Here is a 20134-nt window from a genome sequence, read left to right as displayed (position 1 = left end):
CTGCATTGGCCAGAAGCATTTCACTACACCAATTGGTGTATGTGACTAATAAAGAAACCTTTGAAACCTTTGAAACTCACCAAATCTGCATCGAGAGCTGATGTGTCTCAGGTCACTAATGAATCATTCCACAGGCTCGTCAGCCTGTTGCACTTGAGCAAAAAATCTTGTTCTCTCAAGGATTTTGTTAGACGGCAGGTCACACATTTGTCTAAACTTTCACAGCAACACCATGTAGTTGTCTATAGATTCGGCTGGCACCAATACCTGTCCATTCCCTTCCACTCGAGCAGGTGCAAAATCGAACGAGTCAGCGCAGATCATAGCCTCCGGACCCGCTAAATTCAACAGTAGTGAAGCCTTCAAATCGTCGGGATCGTTTTGGTGAACTATGCGGATATAATGAGAGTAGTCCTTCTCAAATATTCGCCATCGCTCCGCGATATCAGAATCAAACAAAGTGGGCTAGGCTTTCAACAAGAGTAGCCATGTCCTCAAATCACAAAAAAACACGCAAATAAAAACTGGTAAATGAAATAAATCGCGTTAAACGGATTCAGGGTAGACCCGATAACCTGACACCATGTAAAGAGCTCAAACTCACACGGGTTGAAACACAAGCATCTTTATTGTTCAGGTCATCAACTACATAGCAGATCATCACACGGCCACACTGCTACTCTAACTGGTAGACAGTGGGTAGGATCTTACACTATGAATGTTATAATTAGGCGAGGTTATAATTACTAAGCATTCTAATTGGTTAACATGTTATATATCTACAACCCCAATATTGCACAACTCACGCATAGCCCCCTACTGTGCAGGCACAGCTCATTCCCACTCATCCCCCAGCACTAAGTCCCCCTCTTCACCCTCCCTCTTCTTTCCCCTCACCACCTCCCCTCCCCAGTCCAACCCTCACCTCTACCTCCCTCACGTTCCTCTTCCCTCAGTAATTCCCTCTCTCCCTCCATAACTCCTCTCTCCTCTCTACCCCGTCCTATCCCTCTATCGCCCACTGCTCACCTCCTCCTATCCCCGCACTTTCTCTCCCCCACTGCCCTACTCTCCCTCTATTCCCCACTCCCTACCCCCCCCCCTCCTCCCCACTCTCCTCACCTCCCCCACTTTCATCCCTCACCCTCCCTACATTTTCGTCTCCCTCAATCCCCCAATCTCCCTCACCTCCCCAGGATCTTTCCCCTCTCCTCCTCCCCTCCGCAACCCCTTCCTCGCCTCTCCCTCCCTCTCCTTTCCCCTACCCTCAGTCACTCCCTCCCTCCATCAGCAGTTCCTTCCTCCACAGGTTATTCATTGTTAGCTGTGGTTTAGATCCTGTTGACTTGATGATTGGACCAGTTTGCATTGTGTGTGTGTGTGAATTACTCAAACTCCTCATAAACTGCTCGGCCACCCTGCAACCCGACTCTCCCTCCCTCCCTCTGCCCACTCGAGCCCGTACTGTCCAACTGCCCACTGTTGCCGCTCGGCCAGTCCCTGCCCTGCGCACCCGCTTGCCTGCTCGCTGCTGCCCCCTGGCCGCAGGAGGGGGAGAGTGATGGGACCAGGGCCTCCACAGAATCCCCCCCCCTCCCACCTCGCGGCCGCTGTCGGTGATGGGGGAGATGAGAGATAAGTTACTGTGAGGTGGGGAGAGAGGAGTTTGTGAGTGAGGCGAGACAGGCTACCACGTGTGAGGCAGGAAAGGGCGTCACCATCCTGGCCATGGCATTGACTGACAGGAGATGAGACCAATTTGCGTGGCGCTGACTGAAGGAATCTGCGCACGCGTTCCTTTTAAGATTTTTAAACCTCAATAACTTTTACAGTATACCACTGATCAGAACAAAACTCATTGCACTCACAGCACAGGAGAGCGGTCAGTGAGCTGGCAAAAAAAACGTAGCACTATCACCTACTGTGCAAATAGAAAAAACATGCAAGCAGGAAGAGCACAAGATCAGAGTTTTAGTTATGTAATTGGGATAGATAGAGAGATGGATGGATAGAGAGATGGATGGGTAGATAGATAGATGGATGGATAGATAGATAGATAGATAGATAGATAGATAGATAGATAGATAGATAGATAGATAGATAGATAGATAGATAGATAGATAGATGATCACGAGGGGGATTTGCAGGGCAGATGCACACAAACTTTTACCCAGAGTAGGGGAATCAAGAACCTGAGGACAGAGAGGCTGGAGGGGTTGGAGAGGGTGTTAAGAGGTTTACCAGGATTCTGCCTGGATTAGATGGCATTAGCTTTAAGTTGAAAGCTTGAATTATTTTTTATTGGGCATCAGAGGTTGTGGGGAGACGTGATAGAAGGATATAAAATTATGAGAGGCATAGAAAGAGTAGACAGTCAACATCTTTCTCGAAGGGTGGAAATGTCTAAGACTGGAGAGCCCAGCTTTAAGTTGAATTGTGCACAGTTTAAAGGAGATGTGCGGGACTAGTTTTTTATACAGAGAGTGCCTGCATCCTGCTGCCAAGGGTGGTGGTAGAGACAGATACGACAGTAATGTTTAAGAGGCTTTTGGATAAGTATGGTTGTCCAGGAAATGGAGGGATATGGATCTCATAGAGGCAGATATGAGTTGGTCTTGGTGTTGACATAATTCACCAAAGGGCCTGTTCCTGTGTTGAATAGTTCCATGTTCTCAAAAACAAATGAATTAGGAATTGGAGAGCGTGAAGAAGAATGAGACCGATACATCAGAGTCCAAATAATTGATTGAAGCAATCATTTGTGGGTGTTGGAAATTCCAAGCAAAAGCATAAAATGCTAAAGTTACTCAGCAGATCAGACAGCGTTAGTGAGGGGAGAAACTGAGTTCATGTTGCTAATTAAACATCCTTTGTTTCAATTGGAAAATGAGGAGATGAGCTTGCGAAGTTGCAGAGAGAGCGAGGCGTGGAGGCTCAAAGGTATTTTTATGCTGAGCTATAATCTTTGATCAAAACACAAAGTGGTGGAGTAGCTCAGCTGGTCAGGCAGCATCTGTGGAGGGAATTGATAGATGACGTTTTAGATTGGGACCTTTCTTCAAAGTGATTGGGGAAGAGAGATGAAAGCTGGAAAAATGAGGGGTGGGATATAGAAACAAGTAAGTGCATACAGTTTATAGAGTTTTGTTTATTGTCACATGTACCGTGGTACAATGAAAAGCTTTTGGTGTGCTAACCAGTCAGTGGCAAGACAATACATGTGTTGGTTTACCAAGGAAAGGTTCAAAATGCTCAAGTAAATCAGCGGGTCAAGCAGCATCCCTGGAGGACATGGATAGGCGATGTTTCGGGTCGAGATCTTCGTTCAGACTGATTGTGATGGGTGGAGTAGGGGGACACGTTGTCTGTTTCCCAGATCTTTGTTTATTTCACTTCTGACGCTAGAAAGTAGCTAATTATTGTTCTGTTTCCTTGGAAAGCTAAGCGATAGATTATACAGAGATTAAATGTTTTGAGCACAGGATGATCTTCATGGAGGACAGAGGGCATTCCACATTTCCTCAGCGTGTAATGTTGCCCAGGCGGTTCTACTGTGGTCCACGCCATTTAGTTTCACCACACCAATGCCACCGAGTTTGAGCTTCTTCAAGAAAGTTGACCTCATTGAAATGCTCTCTGGATCGTCATACCAAACCTGGTGGTAGGTTTTACCATCCTGTCAGAAAACCAGGGAGAGTTACTCAGATAGAAGGCAAGGTTAGGTCCACACAATGCTGAAAACAGTTCACCACATCTGTCTGGACGGCACATTCGTCAACACAGAACTCGGAACAGTGCAGCACAGAAACTGTAGACCCGATGCTGGTGTCTGAAGAAGGATCTCGACCCGAAACATCACCTACCCATGTTCTCCAGAGATGCTGCCTGACCCACTGCGTACAAAACCTTTGGTCTCAGATGTTCAATTTTGCACAATTTTCCTCTTAAGTGGGACTTCTTCAAATGCTTTATAAATAATCTAAATACTGAGTAGCCAATCGTTCACTATTGCATGAGGGAATATTGTATTTATGTAGAAACACGAACATAGAACGTAGGTGCAGGAATAGGCCATTCAGCCCTTTGAGCCAGCACCTGCATTTAATGTACTCATGGCTAATCATCCAAAATCAGTACCCAGTTCCTGCTTTTCCCCATATCCTTTGATTCTGGCTGCCCAAAGAGCTAAATCTAACTCTCTCTTGAAAACATCCATATTATGTATGCAGATGATCTTGTGGTCTTTAGTCCATCTAGTGCAGGTCTGCAGCAGCTCCTTACTATATGTTCTGTGTATGGTGTGGAACATGATATTAAATATAATGCTTGCAAGAGTGCTGTTATGATCTGTAGAACCAAAGAGGATAAATGTCTAAAATTTCCTGATTTTAAATTGTCTGACAATAATCTTCGTGTCTGTAATAAGGTAAAATATCTGGGGCATTTTATTACAGAACAAATGACAGACGATGAGGATATTTATATGCAACGACGCATGCTGTATGTACAGGCGAATATTCTCTTGCATAAGTTTGATGCGTGTGCAGATGTGGTGAAGATGTCGCTATTTAGAGCATACTGCACACCACTGTATACTGCGCACCTGTGGTCGAACTATGGAAAGACAAGTTTGCAGAGACTAAAGGTGTCATATAATGATGCCATGAGAACACTGCTAAGGAAACCTAGATGGTGTAGTGCTAGTAACATGTTTGTGACTGCAGGAGTCAGTACTTTAGAAACTATCCAAAGAAATCGCATGTATAAATTCATGTGCAGGATAAATGACTCTAAAAATGTAATTAATGTGGCCTTGTCGAACATAAGGTTTAGCACTGAAAGCTACGAATCCCAGTTGTAGAGACACAGGTATCGTTGTCTCGTTGTAGGACATTGATCATTCTTTTATTCTGGATTTTAATTCATGGATTGTGTTTTTTTTCTTAATATATAATTTATGATGCTTTTATAAGTGATATACAAAGATTTTATATGTACTTTATGATATTTTTTAATATGCAATGCATTTTTATGTAATGTTGCCCCTTGTCTGGACCTTGAGTCTGTAATAAAGTTTATTAATATTCAGTGATTTGGCCACCACTGCCTTCTGTGGCAGAGAATTCCACAGATTCACAACAATAGACAATAGGCAATAAGTGCAGGAGTAGGCCATTCGGCCCTTCGAGCCAGCACCGCCTTTCAATGTGATCATGGCTGATCATCCCCAATCAGTACCCCGTTCCTGCCTTCTCCCCATATCCCCTGACTCCGCTAGCTTTAAGAGCCCTATCTAGCTCTCTCTTGAAAGGATCCAGCGAACCAGCCTCCACTGCCCTCTGAGGCAGAGAATTCCACAGACTCACAACTCTCTGTGTGAAAAAGTGTTTCCTCATCACTATTCTAAACGGCTTACCCCTTATTCTTAAACTGTGGCACCTGGTTCTGAACTCCCCCAATATCGGGAACATGTTTCCTGCCTCTAACGTGTCCAAACCCTTAATAATCTTATATGTTTCAATAAGGTCTCCTCTCATCCTTGTAAATTCCAGAGTGTCCAAGCCCAGCCACTCCATTCTCTCAGCATATGACAGTCCCGCTATCCTGGAAATTAACGTTGTAAACATCCCTCAATAGCAAGAATGTCCTTCCTCAAATTAGGGGACCAAAACTTTATGCTGTATGGATTGTATTTCTGGTGGCGCTGGTGCTAGCTGCGTTTTTTTTTTTTGTTATGTTGAAGTGCGTTTTTAATGTTTTTTTAAATGTCTTTATGTGGGGGAAGAGGGTACAGTAAGAGGGATACCATCCTTCAGTCACTTCCTGGAGAAGATGCGACTATTATTCGAGTCGCATCCTTGCCCCCACCCCCCCAGCGGCCTTTCCTGCCAGAACTGACAGCAGCAGCAGCGGCGCAGCGTTGGAAACATCGCGGGGCGGGCGATGCCCTATCGGGGATTGCCGTTTGGAGCCCCGGAGTGCTGGGCCTGCTGCACCGACATCACAGAGCTGTGGTTTGCGAGGCTCCCAACGCGGGCAGCACTGATCGACATCGCAGAGTCCTGTGACACCGCGCGGCTCGGCCTGTGGCCTCGGGAGCCGCAGACTCCAATGGGAGGTAGCTGATCTGGAGGTCCGGGCCGCTGAGGATGTTCTCCGTCAGGGTTCGGCGTCGGTGTTCAATCATCCCGGCGTGAGGGCCTGAGCATCGGGCCGCCCGTGGCGGCGACTGCGTGTGCTCGGGAGGCCCCGACCATGGATGAACATCTGGGAAGATCGGAGGGGAGGCTGGCTGGACTATGGTACCTTCCTCAACTTTGATGCCACTGTGTTGTGTTGTGGTTATGTTGTGTCGTGGACTTCTGTGTTTGTGCTTTTTAAAAATCTTAATATGTTTTATTTATTCATTTATTATTTATTTATTTTTATGATACTTGACTGTAAGGAAAATTCATTTTGTTGTCTCTAATATGAGATAATGACAATAAATTGAATACATAGAAACATAGAAACATAGCAATTAGGTGCAGGAGTAGGCCATTCGGCCCTTCGAGCCTGCACCGCCATTCAATATGATCATGGCTAATCATCCAACTCAGTATCCCGTACCTGCCTTCTCTCCATACCCTCTGATCCCCTTAGCCACAAGGGCCACATCTAACTCCCTCTTAAATATAGCCAATGAACTGGCCTCAACTACCCTCTGTGGCAGAAAGTTCCAGAGATTCACCACTCTCTGTGTGAAAAAAGTTCTTCTCATCTCGGTTTTAAAGGATTTCCCCCTTACCCTTAAACTGTGCCACCTTGTCCTGGACTTCCCCAACATCGGAACAATCTTCCCGCATCTAGCCTGTCCAACCCCTTAAGAATTTTGTAAGTTTCTATAAGATCCCCTCTCAATCTCCTAAATTCTAGAGAGTATAAACCAAGTATATCCAGTCTTTCTTCATAAGACAGTCCTGACATCCCGGGAATCAGTCTGGTGAACCTTCTCTGCACTCCCTCTATGGCAATAATGTCCTTCTCAGATTTGGAGACCAAAACTGTACGCAATCGCACCAAGACCCTGTACAACTGCAGTAGAACCTCCCTGCTCCTATACTCAAATCCTTTTGCAATGAAAGCTAACATACCATTTGCTTTCTTTACTGCCTGCTGCACCTGCATGCCTACTTTCAATAACTGGTGTACCATGACACCCAGGTCTCGCTGCATCTCCCCCTTTCCCAATCGGCCACCATTTAGATAATAGTCTGCTTTCCCGTTTTTGCCACCAAAATGGATAACCTCACATTTATCCACATTATACTGCATCTGCCAAACATTTGCCCACTCACCCAGCCTATCCAAGTCACCTTGCAGTCTCCTAGCATCCTCCTCACAGCTAACACTGCCCCCCAGCTTAGTGTCATCCGCAATCTTGGAGATATTGCCTTCAATTCCCTCATCCAGATCATTAATATATATTGGTAAATAGCTGGGGTCTCAGCACTGAGCCTTGCGGTACCCCACTAGTTACTGCCTGCCATTGTGAAAAGGACCCGTTTACTCCTACTCTTTGCTTCCTGTTTGCCAGCCAGTTCTCTATCCACATCAATACTGAACCCCCAATGCCGTGTGCTTTAAGTTTACAATACAATACAATACAAAACTGAACACAATACTCCAGGTGTGGTCTCAGTAGGGCTCTATACAATTGCAGAAGGACATATTTGCTCCTATACTCAATTCCTTTTGTTATGAGGGCCAACATGCCATTCGCGTTCTTGACTGCCTGCTGTACCTGCATGCTTACTTTCATTGACTCAATACAAGGACCCCCAGATCCCGTTGAACTTCCTTTTTTTCCCAACTTAACACCATTTAGATAATAATCTGCGTTCCTGCCCACCAAAGTGGATAACCTCACATTTATCCACATTAAACTGCATCTGCCATTCATCTTCCCACTCACCCAACCTGTCCAAGTCACCCTGCGTTCTCATAGCATCCTCCTCACATTCACATTGCCACCCAGCTTTGTGTCATCTGCAAATTTACTAATGTTACTTTGAATCACTTCATCTTAATCATTGATTTATATTGTTTCAAGATATTTCACTCTCTGGGTGAAAAAGGTTTTCCTCATCTCAGCCCTAAAGTGCCTACCCCTTTCTTCTTAACCTCTGTGGTTTTTCATCTTTGTCTTTTCCCAAAGATATTTTTAGCCTTATGTTCCCTGCTATTTACAAAAAACGCTCTCCCATTTGATTAACAAATTGATGTAATTAAAGTCACTACTCCCTGATCAGTTTTATTGCCCTCAGCTTAGTTTACAACCCCCAATGTATATTTAACTAAACTAGCTATGCTGTGGAATCCTGATAAATCTATTTATTGTTTCAGAGCTCCCATGGATTTTGAAGCAACAGCAACAAAGAGAAGCAGGAGAAAGCACTGATTGGCTCTAGCCCGAGTGCGAGGAGAGTTGGAAGTGAGTCAGAGAGGGAAAACTGTTTAAAACTGAGGAATTTGGTTGGTAAATTGGTAAATTAGGCAATTTATCAGTCAATATAAGCAGGACGGCTCTTAGGGAGCGGCAGTGAGGGAAACGCCCTGTGAGTAAAGTGCGATTCTTTGACGAGAGTCTTTGGTGAGGAGGCTGAGGAGAGGAGGCTACGCAAAACACGGGAGAGAGAGAGACGAAAGAAAGAGATGTCAAGCAAGCTGATTCAGTGTGATGCTTGCAGTATGTGGGAGGTCAAGGACACTGTTGGTGTCTCTGGCTGCTACAAATGTGAGAAGTGCATCCAGGTACAGCTCCTGAAAGACCGTGTTGAGGAACTGGAGAAGCAAGTGGATGACCGCAGCTTCGTTCGAGAAACGGAGTCGTTCCTCGACAAGTCCTACAGTAAGATTGTTACACCTAAGGTACTGGAAGAGAGAAGGTGGGTGATGGTGAGAAAGGGAGGGAAACATGGAATGCAAAGGTCCCCGGGTGTTGTACCTCTTGTGAACAGGTTCACCCACTTAGAAGCTGTTGGGACAGAAGACGTTATCACACTGAGCGGAGGACTGGCTTGCGATGCGAATAGGGCTGTTGAGCCAAAAGCAGAGAGGACAACGTCAGGCAACGTCACTGTAGCTGGAGGCTCCATTGTGAGAGGTACGGACAGGGGTTTCTGTGGCAATAGACGGGATTCGAGGATGGTGTGTTGCCTTCCTGGTGCCAGGATCCGGGATGTCACGGACAGAGTGCAGAATATCCTCAAGGGCGAAGGTGAACAGCCGGAAGTGGTAGTGCATGTCGGCACAAACTATGTCGGAAAGAATTGGATGAATATTCTGCAGCGTGACTTAAGAGAGCTCGGAAAAACACTGAAAAGCAGGATCTCCAGGGTTGTCATTTCAACTTCCAGTTCCTCATGCTGGCGAGAGCAGAGACAGGGAGATACGGGACCTGAATGTGTGGCTGAGCAACTGGTGCAGGGGGCAGGTATTTAGATTCTTAGATCACTGGGATCTGTATTGGAGTAAGGGGGAACTGTACAAAAGGGATGGATTGCACCTTAACAGGTGGGGGACCAGCATTCTGGCAGGCAGGTTTGCCACTGCTACATGAGGGGTTTTAAACTGTATAAGGGGGGTGGGGTGTCAAATGGGATAGTCGAGGACGGAGTTAAAGGGAAAGCGAGTAAAGGGATGGTTAATGACCCCAGAATTAATGGGAAAGGAAGCTCACAGAGGGATAGGAGAGTATGGCCAAGTGTAATAGGGATCGATGTGAAAGGTGAGATGCGTAAGGAATTAAAAGTATTGTATATTAATGCGCGAAGTATAAGAAGTAAAGTAGATGAGCTTGAGGCTCAGTTACAGGTTGGTAGATATGACATTGTGGGGATCACTGAGACGTGGCTGCAGGAGGATCGGGCCAGGGAACTTAATATTCAGGGTTATACATCCTATAGAAAGGACAGGCAGTTGGGCAGAGGAGTGGGGGAGCTCTGCTGGTGAAGGATGGAATTCAGTCCCTTGCGAGGGAAGACATAGGGACTGACGAGGTAGAGTCACTGTGGATTGAGTTGAGGAATTGTAAAGGCAAGAAGACACTAATTGGTGTTATCTACAGACCCCCAAATAGTAGCCCGGATGCAGGGTGTAAGTTGCAGCAGGAGTTAAAACTGGCATGTAACAAAGTTAATGTCACTGTGGTGATGGGGGATTTCAATATGCAGGTAGACTGTGAAAATCAGGTTGGTTCAGGACCCCAAGAAAGAGAGTTTGTAAAATGCCTCCGAGATGGATTCTTAGAGCAACTTGTAATGGAGCCGACCAGAGAAAAGGCAATTCTAGATTTAGTGTTGTCCAATGAACCAGACATGATAACAGAACTCGAGGTAAAGGAACCGCTTGGAGGTAGTGATCATAACATGATTAGTTTTAATCTGCAATTTGAGAAGGAGAAGGTTAAATCGGAAGTGTCAGCGATGCAGTTGAACAAAGGGGACTATGAAGGCATGAGAGAGGAGCTGGCCAAGGTAGACTGGAAAGGGATCCTAGCAGGAATGACGGTGGAACAGCAATGGCAGGAATTTCTGGGCATAATCTGGAAAACGCAGGATCATTTCATTCCAAAAAGTAAGAAAGCTTCTAATGGGAGTAGGAGGCAACCGTGGCTGACAACAGAAGTTAGGGATAGAATAAAACTAAAAGAAAAGATGTATAACACAGCAAAGAGTAGCCGGAAGCCAGAGGATTGGGAAACTTTCATAGGACAACAGAAGGAAACAAAATGGGCAATACGGGCTGAAAAGCTGAAGTACGAAGGGAAGCTGGCCAGGAATATAAAGAAGGACAGTAAAAGCTTCTTTAGATATGTTAAGGGAAAACGAGTAGCAAAGTCAAATGTGGGTCCCTTGAAGGCAGACACATGTGAAATTATTATGGGCAACAAGGAAATGGCAGAAGAGTTGAATAGGTACTTCGGATCTGTCTTCACTAAGGAAGACACAAGCAATCTCCCAGATGTACTGGAGGACAGAGGATCTAAGGGGGTAGAGGAACTGAAAGAAATTTTCATTAGGCGAGAAATAGTATTGGGTAGGCTAATGGGACTGAAGGATGATAAATCCCCTGGGCCTGATGGTCTGCATCCCAGGGTACTCAGGGAGGTGGCTCTAGAAATAGTGGACGCATTGGTGATCATTTTCCAATGTTCAATACATTCAGGATCAGTTCCTGTGGATTGTAAGATAGCTAATGTTATCCCACTTTTCAAGAAAGGAGCGAGAGAGAAAACGGGGAATTACAGACCAGTTAGCCTGACTTCGCTGGTGGGAAAGATGCTGGAGTCAATTATTAAAGAGGTAATAATGGGGCATTTGGATAGCAGTAAAAGGATTAGTCGAAGTCAACATGGATTTATGAAAGGGAAATCATGCTTGACTAATCTTCTGGAATTTTTTGAGGATGTGACCAATAAAATGGATGAAGCAGTGGATGTAGTGTATCTAGATTTTCAGAAAGCCTTTGATAAGGTCCTGCACGGGAGACTGGTGACTAAAATTAGAGCACATGATATTCGGGGTAGGGGTGTTGACATGGATGGTAAATTGGTTGGCAGACCGGAAGCAATGAGTAGGAGTGAACGGGTCCTTTTCAGAATGGCAGGCAGTGGCGAGTGGAGTGCTACAAGGCTCTGTGTTGGGGCCGCAACTGTTTACCATATATATTAATGATTTTGAAGAGGTAATTAGGAGCAACACTACCAAGTTTGCGGATGACACAAAGCTGGGTGGCAGTGTGAAGTGGGAAGCGGATGTTAAGAGGTTGCAGAGTGACCCGGACACTGAGTGAGTGGGGAGATGCGTGGCAGATGCAGTATAATATAGATAAATGTGAGGTTATCCACTTCGGCAGCAAAAACAAGGGGGCAGATTATAATATCAATGGGAGGTACACAAAAATGCTGGAGAAACTCAGCGGGTGCAGCAGCATCTACGGAGCGAAGGAAATAGGTAACGTTTCGGGCCGAAACCCTTCTTCAGTACGTTTTTGTGTACCTTCGATTTTCCAGCATCTGTAGGTCCTTCTTAAACATTATATCAATGGGGTTAGGTTAGGTAAGGGGGAGGTACAGCGAGACCTGGGCGCCCTTGTACACCGGTCACTGAAAGTTGGCTTACAGGTACAGCAGGCAGTGAAGAAAGCTAATGGAATGTTGGCCTTCATAACAAGAGGATTTCAGTATAGGAGTAAAGAGGTTCTTCTGCAGTTGTATAGGGCTCTGGTGAGACCACATCTGGAGTATTGTGTACAGTTTTGATCTCCTAATTTGAGGAAGGACATCCTTGTGATTGAGGCAGTGCAGCATAGGTTCACGAGATTGATCCCTGGGAATGGTGGGACTGTCATATGAGGAAAGATTGAAAAGACTAGGCTTGTACTCACTGGAGTTTAGAAGGATGAGGGGGAATCTTATAAAAACATAAAATTATAAAAAGTCTGGACAAGCTAGATGCAGGAAAAATTTTCCCAATTTTGGACGAGTCCAGAATCAGGGGCCGCAGTCTTAGAAGAAAGGGGAGCTCATTTAAGACTGAGGTGAGAAACAACGTTTTCACCCAGAGAGTTGTGAATTTGTGGAATTCCCTGCCACAGAGGGCAGTGGAGGCCAAGTCACTGGATGGATTTAAGAGAGAGTTAGATAAAGCTCTTGGGGCTAGTGTAGTCAAGGGATATGGGGAGAAGGCAGGCATGGGTTATTGATAGGGGACGATCAGTCATGATCACAATGAATGGTGGTGCTGGCTCGAAGGGCCGAATGGCCTCCTCCTGCACCTATTTTCTATGTTTCTATGTGTCTATGTCTCAATAGCATCCTTAACTTCCAAGGTTGGTCATTTTTCCCATCATGCTAACCCAGTACGTAAACTCTAGAGTTAAACAGATTACATACTACTCATCTTTGTGAGGCAGCAACTCTATCGCTGCGTCACTGTGTTGCCCCTGTGCCGATGAGTTAAAAGACAAATGAGTGAAAATGTGGATCATTTCTGTCCATCGGGGAGGGCAGAGTTGGTGTAAATCATCTTCTTTAATTTCATTACAATCTCTGTGTCTGCATTTGATTAACACAGCACTTCATAAAATTTGATTAGATTCAGGATGAGATACATTCACTCCCAGATTCTTGGCAGTTCTTATTCTCCACCCTGTTTCCACCGTACAGACCCAATGTTCTGAGCTTTCCACAATCCCTTATACAGAACTGATTCAATCTTACCATATAACCATATAACCATATAATAATTACAGCACGGAAACAGGCCATCTCGACCCTTCTAGTCCGTGCTGAACACTTATTCTCCCCTAGTCCCATCTACCTGCACTCAGACCATAACCCTCCATTCCTTTCCCATCCATATAACTATCCAATTTATTTTTAAATGATAAAATCGAACCTGCCTCATTCCACACAGCCACCACTCTCTGAGTAAAGAAGTTCCCCCTCATGTTACCCCTAAACTTCTGTCCCTTAATTCTCAAGTCATGTCCCCTTGTTTGAATCTTCCCTACTCTCAGTGGGAAAAGCTTATCCACGTCAACTCTGTCTATCCCTCTCATCATTTTAAAGACCTCTATCAAGTCCCCCCTTAACCTTCTGCGCTTACCTGATGGTAATATTTGCATGGTCTGACTCACAAGCTGCCCATGTATGATCTTACCATGTAGACAAAATATGGGGTACACCGGTCATCGTTCCACAACCTTCCAGTCAATGATCTTGGCAGGCGTTGTATAATTGTTTTATACGGGATCCAAATTCCTAATTGATAACTACAGCGAGTAGTATTTTTCAGTTCACACCCACCGGCCTGAGACATATAAAAACATACATGTGATGTGTACATGTAAATAAAGTTAGTTCACTTCAGTTTAGTTTAGTTTATTATCGTCACTTACCGAGGTACAGAGAAAAGCTTTTGTTTGCATGCTTTCCCAATCAAAGAAAAGACTATACATGATTATAATCAAATTATCCGCAGTGCATAGATATAGGATAAAGCTGTAAGATTTAGTGCACGATAAAGTCGAGTAAAGATAATTCAACGATCTTCAATGAGATAGATCGGAGTTCAAGACGCTCTCCAGCTGGTGTGAGATATCCACCAGAGAGAGGATAGTTCAGTTGCTTGATAACAGCTGGGAAGAAACTGTCTTTTGGTGTGGCATGGTGGTGCAGCAGTAGAGCTGCTGCCTCACAGTGCCAGAGACCCGGGCTCAGTCCTGACTACGGGTGCTGTCTTTACGGAGTTTGTACATTCTTCCTGTGGTACGTGTGTTTTCTCCGAGTGCTCTGGTTTCCTACCACATTCTAAAAGCAATCTTGTTGGTTTATTGGCTTCTGTAAATTGTCCCTGGCGTGAAGGGAGTGGATGAGAAAGTGGGATCACATCATGGATTATCAACATTATGGATGGTGAGGGCAAACTGTAGCGTGGAAAGGCTCAACGTCATCACAAGTTATCAAAGTAATCAATATGCAGCAGAAGTACTGGGTTGTTCCAAATACAACGAGCTGCCCTAATGCGACGATTTAAGTCGTCAAGTCACGAGAGTTTATTGTCATGTATCCCAGATATGACAATTTTACTTCGGAGTCACGTGAGTGACTACGTGAAGAACCCACCCAGCGCGCAGGCGTGGCATTACGTCAGCAGTGCAACAGCGGCAGCAGCTGGAGCCAGGCTCTCCAGCGGCAGCATAAAGACAAGACCTCAGGTAAGTGCCTTTTTGTGTTACAGAGTCGCTCAACGGTGAGAAAATTATGGCCACCCGAAAGCGACCAGCTAGAAGGACTGCCTGCCCAACTCCACCCGAGGAGGGGTCTATATCTGGGCGGCAGCCACCAGTAGCGGAGGAGCTATTTCAACGCTCCCGCTCACCCGACACCGAGCCGCTCCCTGTGCCGCCGATTTCGACGCCCCGCACAGGGAGGAAGGCAAACCGCAAAACTGACCGGCCGGTGTCCTCCGACTCGTCGGAGGAACGGGAACGCTCTCCACCGGCGAAACGGGGAGACGCCCGCATCAGCTGCATGAGGCAGCTCCTGGAGCAGATGATCAATGAGGAGATGCAGGCTAGGCATCTCCAAGGAGGACGGGCTTTGGCCTCCTCCATACCATCGCCACACCCTTCTGTACCCTCTCTGTTCGAGGGCAGTAAGGGAGGCCAGGACTGGGCTGGCCTATCACAAGGGCAGGCGGACGACAACATAAGTATGCCGGGCGAGCTGGAAGAAGAGCTACTGGGTGTAGTCGGTCGGTACGCAGCGCCCCCAACGACCGGGATGGTACTACCACCTAGAATGGCGGCCAGTATCAATAGGCTTTCCAACAAGCCGCTGCAGGAGAAGGTCGTTCAGCAGGCCCTTGACACCTATACAGCGCCAGAAAATTGCGAGGCGCTGCGGGTGAAAACTGTCAACGGGCAAATATGGAACCAGCTGGGGCAGCAGATCAGGACTCAGGAGGTAAAAATGCAGCGGGTCCTGAAGCTCCACACTGCAGCCATCACCGCCTTTGCTCGGTCCGTCGGTAACGAAGAGCTCTCCATACCCCAGCAGGATGCGCTGGCGTTGATGTGCAACACTACGTACGAGCTCAACAGCCTACGGCGGGATAACATCAGGCCTGCCCTCAATCCCAAATACGCGGGCCTCTGCAAAGCTCCAGCGCCGGAACGGGAGGCGCTGCTATTTGGAGCAGACTTGGCCAAGAAACTCAAAGAATTGGAAGAGGCGGCCAAACCTGTAGGCCTCATGAGGGCAGCGCCAGGACCGAGCAGGGTGAAGACACCCAGTTGGCAGCACGCCTCGGCATCCACCAGTAGGTACCGAGCTGGTGAAAGCCTGGTGACCGCCTCCCACTACCCCCAGAGCTCTTTTTTAGAGTGGGGCCCAGGGCGGAGCCGTGGGAAGATGCGCCGCCCCACCGCAGCACCAACACGGACACCCTCGGGCCAAACCCATCGGAAACGCCCCCACAAATAAACATGGAGGTAGGTGGGTCTGGTTCCTGCCAACATGCACAGACAAAGGGTGTTGTGTTAACAGGAGGGCGTTTGAGGTTCTTCAAGCATGTTTGGTGCTCCCTTACTAACAACAAGTTTATACTCAACAGCATCAGTGGATACAAAATTGAATTCAAACCAGGCATAGAACCGCCAGTTCAGCACATGCCCCAAAGGGTATTCCTTCCCTCAGAATTAGAGAAGGTAGAAGGACAAGCTGAACTAGACAGGCTCGTGGCTAAAGGCATCATAGAAATGACCACACACGAGCCGCAGGAATTTGTATCGAATATTTTTCTCAAATCCAAGAAAGATGGTGGATGTCGTATTATTATTGATTTGACGTCACTTAATCAGTCTGTTGAGTATCAACATTTCAAAATGGAGACATTTGTCACTGCCAGACAACTGATCTCCAAGGGATACTACATGGCAAGCATAGACATCAAGGATGCTTACTATTTAGTACCCATTCATAAGGATTATTACAAATATCTGAAATTTATCTGGATGGGCCAGCTATGGTAGTATAGAGCATTGCCCAATGGTTTAACGACAGCTCCCAGATTATTTACAAAAATTCTTAAAGTGGCCATGAAAAAATTGAGAGAACAAAAACATTTAGTCGTGGCCTATCTGGACGATGTTCTCATATTAGGGAGAACAAGGGAACTAGCTGTCGCAGGAGTTTTAGCCACTAAACAACTCCTTGAAACTTTGGGATTCATTCTACACCCAGATAAATCAATATTGGAGCCTACTACTAACATGGATTACCTAGGCTTCACTATTGACACTATCCATATGACTGTCACTCTGCCCAGAGACAAAAAAGTTACACTTACAGAAGCCTGTAACCATTTAATTGCAATACCGCAACCAAGGATACGGCACGTAGCCAGAGTCATTGGTACTATAGTAGCAGCATTCCCGGCTGCCCAATATGGGCCCTTGCATTATCAAAATTTGCAAATAGCAAGGACACATGCATTACGTCTTAATAGGGGGCATTATGACCGTAAAATGGAGTTACCCGCTGAAGCCAGATCAGAACTTCAGTGGTGGGTGGATAACATTTGGCACAGTCACAGTCCTATCGCCGTCGCCAATCCTAACATAACCATTACAACGGATGCCAGTGCTTTAGGCTGGGGAGCTACTAACTCTATAGACAGCACAGGTGGCAGATGGACTAACTCAGAGGCATCGCTACTACAAACACTGGGCATTAACTTCTTGGAGATGCTCGCCGCCTTTTATGGGCTAAAAGCATATGCATCTGATATGCGGCATGTGCATGTTAGGATTATGATTGATAACACAACGGCGGTATCTTACATCCAGCACATGGGTGGCATAAAATCAGTATCATGCGACAAATTGACTACTATAATCTGGCAATGGTGTGTCGAGAGACATATTTGGCTATCAGCTGCCTATTTACCAGGCAAGCTAAATTCAGTGGCGGACACCAGGTCACGAAAATTCAACGACAACATCGAATGGATGTTGGACCCGAAACTATTTGCTAGAATTGTTAAGCAATATGGTACGCCAGATATAGATTTGTTTGCGTCTAGACTAAATCACCAACTACCCATGTATGTGGCTTGGGAACCAGACCCAGAGGCAGCAGCGGTAGATGCCTTCACGCTGGATTGGGGAAATTTCTTTTTCTATGCTTTCCCTCCCTTCTGCCTCATCAGTCGGGTACTCCAGAAAATTCAAGCTGACTCAGCCTCAGGCATTCTGGTCGTACCCGACTGGCCTACCCAACCATGGTTCCCAATTTTCCACGACATGGTGGTAGAGACACCTATGGTCCTTCACAACCACCCCCAATTATTGACTCACCCGGTAACTGGCATAAGTCATCCATGCCATCAAAAATTGAACCTCCTGGTTTCCAGATTCTGAACAGACCTTACCAGGGATTGGGGTTATCAGAGAGAACAATCACCACCATGTCGGCATCCCTGCGAGTTTCCACCAAGAAACAGTACCTGACCTACATCAGGAAATGGGAACAGTACTGCCTGAAAGCAGGGACATCTTACAAGACGGCTTCGATCACGGATGTGCTGGAGTTCCTGGCCCACCTACACCATGACCAAAAGATGAGCTACAGTGCCATCAATGCAGCTCGGAGCGCCCTGTCCGCATACCTTATGCCCACAGGACAGCATAGTATTGGATCCCACCCTCTGGTTATCAAACTCCTTAAAGGGATTTATAACACCAAACCCCCTACACCTAGATACACCCATGTGTGGGATGTTAGTGTAGTATTGTCACACCTTCGAGGTTGGCCTCCGGTGGGATCCCTGAGCCTGGAACAGTCCACTTACAAGACCCTCATGCTCATGGCGCTTGTCTCTGCTCAGAGGGTTCAGTCGCTGCATCAGTTAAGTCTGGACCACATGGTGACCACCCCAGATTCCATTACTTTTACCATGCCGGGGTTGGTTAAACAGAGCAGGCCAGGTATATCCAACTCCCCGTTGATCTTCCGGGCCTACCCTCCAGAACCTAGGCTGTGTGTGGTGACCCACCTTTATGATTACATAGACACAACCCAAACTCTTAGAGGGAGAGAGAAAGCCTTATGGGTCAGCCATAAAAAGCCTTTTGGACGGGTTACCAGCCAGACAATATCCAGATGGTTGAAACAGGTCCTTAATACGGCAGGGATTAACACGGATGTTTTTAAATCCCATTCAACCAGGGCAGCGTCCACGTCAGCGGTGGATCGGATGCAGGTTCCCCTAGACCACATCCTTAGTGCAGCGGGATGGTCAAGGGAATCGACATTCCAAAAATTCTACCACAAACCGCTGATGGAGAAGGACGTCTTTGCGGAGAGAATTTTAGAAACCGCAAATTTATAATTTAAAGCCCAGGGGAGCTATTTTTTGTTGTTGTTAATAAACATTTGTTTTTTAAAACTAACAAATTCGTTGGTCTTTAGATACCACTTCCTCCCTCGATGATCTTTCGGCAGTGAGTGATATAACTGTTACACGGTTTGAAATCACAGACCTTTGAAGTCTTCACGTAGTCACTCACGTGACTCCGAAGTAAAATAGTGAGATTAAACGAGTACTTACCAGTACGAAGTTTGATCTGTATTTTATGAGGTGTTACGATGAGGGATTACGTGCCCTCCGCTCCCACCCTCATTGTATAGATCAAACTCGGCCTGATGTCTCATTAATCTTTACTATCTTTACTTCAATTTGTGTCTATCTGTGATTCCACACCGCTGCTTGGAAGTATGCCGCGCCTGCGCGCTGGGTGGGTTCTTCACGTAATCCCTCATCGTAACTCCTCATAAAATACAGATCAAACTTCGTACTGGTAAGTACTCGTTTAATCTCACTATTAAACTCTTGCTTGCTGCAGCACAACAGAATATTGAAGGCATAATTACAGATCAGATCAGTTTGTCCATCTATATTACTAAAACTCTGTTCTTGACCGGTTTTGGCGATCTGTGCTCTGGTTTCCTACCACATTGTAAAAGCATGGGAGGGGGTGGGAGGGGGGGGGGGGGTGGTGTTCCCCCCCATAGTAGGCTCCAGAGGCGGCACCAACGCCCCCACTCACCCCGGTCCGCTCCTGGCCCCGGTCCGGGGTTAAAACTCCATGGGGTGTGGACAGAGCGGCCAACGGATATAGAGCCGCCGGAGGTGAGGGTGGGAGGTGTGAGCCATGCCTCAGGGAGTAAGGGGGAGGGGGGTTGGTGCTGGGACCACCGCTCACCTATCACACCATCTGCATGGGAGAAGCTAAACTACTTTTTTTCCCCCCAAAATCATCCCGCAGGCCGGTAGTTTGACAGCCCTACTTTAAACCAATCCCCTCTAGTGCTTGAATCACATATCCTGGGGAAAAGTATGTATTCACCTGATATTCGGCAGTCCTGCTAATAATGCAAACATTTTATGCAAGTTCCAATTGTTTGGACAAAAATCACTTATTACTGCTTTATAACAGTTAAGTTACTTTAAGACCATTTCAGAAATGATGGCACTCAAAAAACAATCAACTAACAAATTAAAGCAAACTAAAAATAAATAAC

General features: G+C 46.2%; 1 protein-coding gene across 1 annotated transcript in view; it reads right to left on the bottom strand.

Moving 5' to 3' along the window:
• Positions 1 to 1320: 1320 nt before the first annotated feature.
• Positions 1321 to 20134, bottom strand: part of LOC129716061 (di-N-acetylchitobiase-like) — a 43841-nt gene continuing 25027 nt past the window's right edge. The window contains exons 6-7 of the mRNA XM_055665941.1: positions 13707 to 13856; positions 1321 to 3676 (exon numbers count right to left, since the gene is read on the bottom strand). Coding sequence (XP_055521916.1) covers positions 3491 to 3676; positions 13707 to 13856 — 336 coding nt within the window. The 3' untranslated portion in view covers positions 1321 to 3490. The remainder of the gene's footprint in view (positions 3677 to 13706; positions 13857 to 20134) is intronic.

Source organism: Leucoraja erinacea, unplaced genomic scaffold (assembly GCF_028641065.1).
Source record: "Leucoraja erinacea ecotype New England unplaced genomic scaffold, Leri_hhj_1 Leri_163S, whole genome shotgun sequence".
Lineage (NCBI taxonomy): Eukaryota > Metazoa > Chordata > Chondrichthyes > Rajiformes > Rajidae > Leucoraja > Leucoraja erinaceus.
This window is presented reverse-complemented; position numbering and strand designations above follow the sequence as displayed.